Source organism: Pterocles gutturalis, unplaced genomic scaffold, assembly GCF_000699245.1.
Source record: "Pterocles gutturalis isolate BGI_N339 unplaced genomic scaffold, ASM69924v1 scaffold13014, whole genome shotgun sequence".
NCBI classification, from domain to species: Eukaryota; Metazoa; Chordata; class Aves; order Pterocliformes; family Pteroclidae; genus Pterocles; species Pterocles gutturalis.
Genome location: NW_010133364.1, coordinates 44,366 through 52,503, shown reverse-complemented (window position 1 = coordinate 52,503; position 8,138 = coordinate 44,366). Strand labels below are relative to the sequence as shown.

The 8,138-nt window shown below is 38.9% G+C and overlaps 1 protein-coding gene across 1 annotated transcript in view; it reads left to right on the top strand.

The window, feature by feature from the left end:
• Positions 1-597: 597 nt before the first annotated feature.
• Positions 598-8,138, top strand: part of LOC104467434 (integrin alpha-V-like) — a 42,729-nt gene continuing 35,188 nt past the window's right edge. Inside the window, 2 exon segments of the mRNA XM_010081208.1 lie at positions 598-645; positions 2,262-2,394. Coding sequence (XP_010079510.1) covers positions 598-645; positions 2,262-2,394 — 181 coding nt within the window.

The window sequence follows — 8,138 nt, the reverse complement described above, 5'->3', positions numbered from 1 at the left end:
CTGCTGGATACTAAAATAAAGCATATTTAGAAGTCCACTATGAAAGCCCTATTCCAGAAGTCAAAGCATTAGTCTTGTCTCAGGGTGCTGTGTGGTGCCTGACAGAGGGCATAACACTAAGTTGCTGAACATAACTTGGTAAAAACTGGAAAAGGTTTCGCAAGCATGCTATGTTTTAAAAGAATTGCATTTGATAGTCTGTCTTTCCAGTATTTGAGTATGTGGAAATAAATGTTTCTCTTTATTGGCCCATGGCAAAGCACTGGCAGGTGACTATTCCTGTAAGTACACCTCGGAACCGCTGAGGATGTCAGTGCACTCCCGGTCTTGTCCACAGCACTGAGCTGGGGCAGGTGGTTGCATCACATAGGACATAGGCAGGACCAAAGCATAGCTGGTGTATTTCCATGGAAATAACACATTTCCCTCTATCACCCTTTCCCAAAGTATGTGGAGTAGAGACTTCTTTGTCTTTAGGCATTCTGTATATTATTATGAGACCAATTACAGAATCTGCTCATTTGATCTATGATAATAAAAATGCCTTTTTTTTTTTCTTTGGGAAAAGAAGTGACTAAACCCTTCAGGAGTCCCATAATGATTCCTTTATTGGTAATCTTGTTAATAAACTTCATCATAAAGATTATCTTAAGAAAGACTTAAAATATGTGGTTGATTTTATTTTTTTTTTAAACAAGTATATAATTTGGGGGGCTTCTCAAATGCTAGTGATCTAAGAGTAAAGTGGGAGGCACGCTAGCACTTGTTTAATAGATTGTAATTATACTAATTAATGTGTTTCTTTACTTGGCATTATGATATTTATTGTTAAGCATTCCTACTATGCCCAGAGAGAAAATTTTAAGTTGATTAAAACATTTCAAATTCTTGTTCTTGGATGCTAGAGAGTCTATGAATGGCAACTAAGAGAAACAAATGGATTGCCAGCAGCCTAGATTTTCTGTCAAGGCCCACACCAGGAAATTTTTAAGGTTCTGCAAATTCAAGTGAGTTGAAAACCAGTAGCCTGTGTTGGTCTTAATATGGATTGTGCTTTGATGAGGTGTTACGTGGTCCTACCTGGTATTACATGTTAAGAAATATAAACTTAGCTCTGTACTAAAGTGAAGTCTGGAAGGTGACTGCAAACCAGAACAAGGTTGATAAGTCTGCATCTGCCTACCTGTAGACATTCTCTCCAACTGGTCCTGCACCATGTTCAGCTATCCCAATTTCAAAACTAAATAACCATAGTGCGTGATACGGGATGATAAGACTTGCTCTTGCAAGCTGTATTCTCTCTTAAACAGTCTCAATGGGAATAATAGAGAAGATTCTGACGAAAGGAAGCATTTAGTTTTATGTCTTCTGTACATCTTTATCTATACTTCAAATTGACTTTCTTAGGAAAGTGCTGATGAGTCAAGTGTGTCTCAGAGGTGTCGGAGTTCCTGGAAGATGTTAAGAACCTTGTTGGAAGATGCAAAGAACCTTGTTTGGTCTGGCTTTTTATTTGACCTGTTTCTTAGTTCGCAATTCCTGAATTTTACCACCTGCACAGGCATAATCCTGTAGCAGTTCCTGCTCAAAGTGCACTTCACATGTTCATATAAGCAGAGATTTATAGAAGTATAACAGGTATTAATAAGAAAATGATTACTGTGTAATGAATTTCACTAAAGATCCATTAATGTAAAAACCTATAGCTGACAGTCACTGGGGTACTTGTGAGTTTCCTGTTAAAAGAGCATTTGCTAATACTAGGCTGACTCACCACTCAGTACCTTCTGAGCTCATAGTGCTACTGTTTTGTTTATAAATTGTTTCCATTTTTGACTATTTCCTTGAATTACTCTTACATACAAAATTAACCAGAAATTATGCCAGCCGATGACTTTCTTGAATTACAGAAGTACGTGATTTCCTGCTCTGCTGCATACATACATATTTTTGAGAGGAAAAAAAATATAAAAGGTGTTTGTCTCATTTTAAGTATTATTTTCAGTAGAACAGAATACTTCAGTCTTCTTTTGTCTCTTCTTTTTGGTGGGTTTTTTTTTTTTTTTTGCCTGCTTTTGCTTGGAGAAAAGAGGGACCCAAGACCTAAAACCTAACATTAATTTTCCTGAAACTTGGAAGTAGTTCTAGTCAGGTTTCAATTTGAATCCGCAAGGCTTTTGCTTTCTTAGTTCTTCAGATGTCATGAAGTAACAACATCTGTGCCTTAGGTTTTGAAACCTTTGTCTTTTTGTTCTTTTTACTGCAGGACATTTCTTCTGGTGGGAGCTCCAAAGGCAAACACTACCCAGCACAACATCGTAGAAGGAGGCCAGGTGCTCAAATGTAATTGGAATTCCAACAGAAATTGCCAGCCCATTATATTTGACTCCACAGGTAACACACTGTGAGGGGAGATGGTGTGTCTCTGCTCTAATTCTATTGTGAGAGTGCAGAAGGGATTCGGATTCATGTGGGGTTTTTTGATGGGCGATGTGAATGCAGCCATTTTTGGTCTGGCAGCTAGTCAAGGCTTCCCCCCGCCTCCTGTCTTTCAGAATTCTGTTGTCCTTGGTAAATTCTGTTTTCCTTGGTATGTGCTGACAGCCTGAGTGAGCATACATTATTCTTCTTTTGTTTTAACCTATTTATATTTCTCCGCTGTACTTTTTAGCAATCCTAAACCATTTAGCTACCTCATTCCCAATAAGTCCCAAGGGGTTTATTGCCTATTAAGAACATGCTGTATGAGGAAAGATACTTTTTTTTAATATCAGCAAAGCATGAGGAAACATTCAGAAGTTTAATCTGAAACTGCGAGTGTAAACTTCAAACTGTGGGGGGAAAAAAGCCCCTTTTTAATTTTTCCCATTGGATGTAGCTTCATAGTATTTGTGACATTTACGATAGCAGCACTCAGGGTGCCTCAGGTCAGAGGCATTACTTGCCCATCTCTGAAGTATGGTAGAGCGGAGCAGCAACAATGCTGACATGAAGCGTTTCGCTCAATCTTCATGCTCTGGTACACATGGTGATTTCCATGAGCTGTGGCAGGTCAGATGAGAGCACGCTGCATATGCCTTTCTGCTTGAGCCAGTCAGTGCTGAATCCCGTTTTCCACAGCATGTTTCAGGCCAGCGGAAAAACCTTTCCATGTCATGGGAGTGGATTAGCAAGACCCATATGGTAGGGCAGAGGAAACACCTGTGCTTCTAAGGTCTAGTTGGTCATAATTCATTCTTGCCTCTGCTGGTATTTTGACTTGGCAGTCTAAAGGTATTGGATTTATGCAGCCTTTGTAAATCATGTATGATATAGCGGAGACGGTCTTCCACTAATTTCATTGTCAAGGTATATCACAAAATGTTGGTTGTGCTCAGATTTCTGAACTCTCCATATATTTTTCTGAAAACTGCTATGTTACCACTTCCCTTGGGGGGAAAAAAAAAGTACATAATGGTACACACAAAACCCAGGCTGTTATCAGGGTATTTACTTCACTCTACAGGAACCTTTCTGCCAGATTACTTAAGATTTCTAGTAAGCTGCAAAGTGGGACATTTTGTCTGCATCAGTGTAGGATGGAAAAAATTGTTTTTAACTTTTTTTTTTACTTTGGGTTTACTAGAATACAAATGTGGTTTTTGTTTGTTTGTTTTAAATAAAGAATCTGGATGTCCCTAATTAATAATCACCACTAATGTAATGTAATAGCCAAAAAACTTCTGGTGGGGATGATGAGCCACGTGGTTAGGTTCTAGATACACCTTCCAATGGGAATTGCAGTGCATTTATCCGTTCGTACTGTGAACATTTGCAATAGGCTTTTCCATATGCCCGGCAGAGTAAACTGATACAGAGGTCACACTGCATTGCTGTGTGTCTGCTTAAGGCGTTTGCTACTGGGCAAACAGTGTTTTGCTTATAATTTGCCTTTAAGTAATGGGCATGTTAATCGCTTGAAATTTAACAGTAAAAATAGCAGGTCATAATGGCTTAAGAGGATTTATTTCGGGCACATTTTAACTCATTCCAGCTTTGTGGCAATGAATTGGGAAATAATGCATTTGTCAATTATTCTCTGGGTGAAAAGGGCCATTGTGTTTCAGCATAATAAAGTAATAAAAGCACTGGGAGAAAATAAGATGTCTTTGTGCATAATACAATGGTTGATTCCCTGTGTTATGATGACAATGTCTTACTGCCAATGCAGTGTAAGCACCTACTCCTGTGTGCCCCTGCCTCATAAGGTAACAGGGTTAGGGAAGATTCGTTATTTGCTTGGCAGGAAATAGGAAGCAGAAGATTTGACCACTGATTTGTGGTACTGACAGCAAGGTGCTTTTTGTAGATGACTAAGTGCAATCTCTGCAGGAATTCAGGGTCATCCATCACTACTTCAATATTTATGTAGTATGATTTGTAACTCCAGAGCTATTCCTTGGTCCTGCAATATAAGTCGTAAATCTGCAATACAGATTTTTATCCCCTTTGCCCCCAAGATTATTTAGCTGTTTTGTTAAGGGTAAAAGCAGCACAGGTTCTGCATAATTAATTAGATGGGTTTCTTTGGAGTTCTAATTGTTTATAGCCGGTGAGAAATCTGACCTTTCTCCGTTTACCTGTCGATGCCAAACGCCATCTGTGGCGTTGCAGAATTACAGTCACTAGAAGGCAAACTCCTATTCCTCCTCCTGCTTCCCTGTGCCAGACAGCATAGCTGGCAGATCCCAGACCGGGCCAAGCCACTGCGTCTTGCGCAGGGTCTGAAAGCAAGGAAGAGAAGCAAGAGGCCATGTTTCTGTGCTGTGAACATAGCAAGGGAATGGAGGAGAGACCCAGTCTTGTCCTGACTATGTGAGGTTGTGTTTGTCTACTTGGCTTGTGGTTGTATCACAGATAAATAGGAGAGGAGGGATTTACAGAGGTCCAGCAAGGTTTTTTTTCCTCAATTTTTTTTTCTTATTAATTATTCCTTGGTTTTAGTTAAAGTTTCTTCTAGCTTTATGGATCCTTTTCTTTTAACCTTTCCATACAAAAGCCACACTGAGCTCAGCTGCACAGCAGTGACTGCACAGAATTGGCTTTTGGCTTAAATATCACGTTGGCACAGAAGTGTGGTCATGTACAGAAGACAAATGGAACAGCTATTACGTAGTCAAACAGAGAAGGTACTAGCTGCTTTATGTCAATCTTTGGAGGAGGAGTTCGGTCCCTTACCTTACACCAGTATTGCTCGGTACTTGCATTTATGCTCACCCCAGCTCCTCTGGAGGAAAGCTAGAAGTCATTAAACTGATTCCTTGTAGTACCAAATTTGCTACTTTGTTTCTTCTTTCCTGTGCATGACAACTCAGCTCTTTCAGGGGGGCAGCTGGACACCTCACAATAGGAGTCCATTCACAGAACTCACATAGCTCTCATGCTACAAATACATATATTTCCCTCATTCCCATGCCTTCCCCACCAGCCTGTAACATAAAAAAACCTTGTTAAAGCGTATGCTACAATTTTTTTCTGGCCAGTGGTTTTAAAATGTTCTTTCACTGTTCCTCCACAGTATATTTTCTCATTTAAAACAGTGATATATTTGTGAAGGGGAGGGGGGATCTCGCCTTTGCCTCAGTCTCCCAGCACAGTGGTTACACTCATGGAAAAATACACTAGAGAATATCCTGTATGTATGTCTCTGTGTGTGTATTTCTGTGCATATTACACTAATTGCTTTTGACGTTCTGGTATACATGGTGACTTTGGAAGGCAAAATGTTTATATCACACATTAACACTTCCCAAATGTAAAGATGCTTCGCTGTGGGGCTTCTGAGCATTTTAGCATTGACATCACTTGGCTTTGATTTAATAGAGTTATGACTATGTGAAAATTGCTTAACAAACATGTGTGGTAGAAAATGCCCTCAAATTCAGGGGTGCGTATAGCTGTGTTGCATGTGCTGGTGTGTGCATGGCCAGAATGTTAGAGTAAGGTTTTTTTTTAAAGCCTTTCAAGTATCATTAGGCATGCATTTCAGTCTGGTTTTTGCTCTTGGAAGCACATAAAGATTGAAGTTAAAAAGGAACCAACCACTAGAGCAAGCTTCCTCACATCCACGCTTTTGCTGATCCTGTGCAAAACTGAAATATGAAGCAGCGCTTGTATCTGGTACTCTAATGGGTTATCCTGCAAATCTGGATAGAAATAGATCTAATTTTAAAATGCTATATTAAACATGCTAAATTAACTTTTTTTTTGCCTTATTCCTGTTTACCATGTTAATTTAGAAGCTAAATGTGCCACTGTCACAAAACTAAAGTTTCTGCTATTTGTATTCTTGTGTATCTTCACTTCTTACCACAACTTGCCACAGCATTACCACAATTTCAATTGAATTGTTATGTAAAATACTTGGGATTTTTCCCCCTGTGTCTCAGTTAACTTTCAGAGTTTCAGAATGTGTAGGAGGCTCTATTTCTTCAGGACAAGCACTGGGTGGGTGGGGGTGTGTGTGTGTGGAATTTACATTTTCAAGATATTATGTTCTTCAAAAGTGTCATAAGCATAAACAATGTCAGTAAATCCTTTCCTTTACAAAGTGCTTTACATTTCAAATTACCAAAACCCACAAGTTACAGGTCAGTAAATATTTGTCCTCATTCTTATCCCTTTACCACACCAGATAATTTTGTGGCTGAAAATTTAGTTTATTTTTTGTTTGAAGCCATAGCAATAGGGGAATGTTCTGAATCTTATAAAGAAGAAATAATCTGTGAAAGCAAATGGTGGTAAAACTACTCTTACAGCTTGCTGACCCCTAGTACTACTCTTTCTACAAGCCTGACTGGAGAGAGGTGGTTCCTCTCTTAGCAAGCTGAACAGTGTGTAGTGAGCAGTTGGCTTCATCTGCCAGTTGCTTAGCAGCTTTTTCCAGAAAAAACAGATTTCTTGTCGGTAAACTATAAGAGGAATGCACTTAATATAGCAGTCCATTTTCTGTTTCTGATCAGTTTTGAGACAGAGGTCCAAAAACATTTGTTTTAAAGACACGTCTGTTCTCCTTCCCCGTTTCTTCTTCTACAGCCTTCGTGGACTAGCACAGCAAAGCTTCCATAGTTGGTACCAAATATTACTGAAAGTATTTCCATAATCTTGCTCAGGGAAAAGATTCTTGAAAAGGTAAAGGCTTTTCTGTGAGTGATATCTATTTTGTATAGTTGTCCATTTTTTGTGTGTAAAAATAAACGTTTTTTCTGTGCAAAAGGAGGATCAAAAGCTCATTGAGTCAGACCACAAAGTCAGTGAGCAGAGCGGTGGGTCAAATGTGCTTTTTAGGAAAATCAAGTCATCTTTATGCTTTTATTTATGTGTTTTACAGTTTGGCATACATGGAATAGCAGGGTGGATACGCTTAGCTAATTGTCTGACATCTAGATAAATACCTCTGTTATTTGGCCATGGAATTTCAGAGAGCAGGATCACTGAATTTTCATTCTGAAAAACAAACAGAAAATTCTTTGGAGACCCATGTAACCAGTTGGAGTTAATCAGACTGTACACATGTGAGCAATATGTAGTAAATTAATGTAAACCAAATGAGCTTCCTATGTGCTTGTTTTCCAAAAGGAAACAATCTTCATAATTATTCATATTATTTCACTTTTCATCTTTGGGGTCCTACCTCTTCATCAGTCAAGCATAGTGGGAAGTGGGTTGGTAGAAATAGCCTTTCTTCATGCTCCCATGGCTTTTCATAAAAATATAACAAAACAGTTTGGTGGTGATAAAGTGGCAAAAACCTGCCAGTTTTTAAATGAAGACTTTCCTTGAGAAATGTACCTGTTTCAGTACAGGATGTTTGAAAGTGTAGCTCTTTATGTCAGTATCAAAAAGTGCAGCACTGAGACTGTTTGAAGAGCTTCTGCATTTAAATAGTCTGATGAAATGCAGACAGCTCTACCAACTGGCACAAAGGAAAGTATGGTCATAAACCAACTTTGAACTTCTATGCTAATGAGTTGCAGATTTCTTGAGCAGATTTCATTTTAGCAAAGCAAGATCTGCTTGCTCAGACAATGTATTGTCTTGCTCTTCTCAGACACATAATACAAGAGATCGACACAGTGCTCAATTTCCTTCCTTCTTCT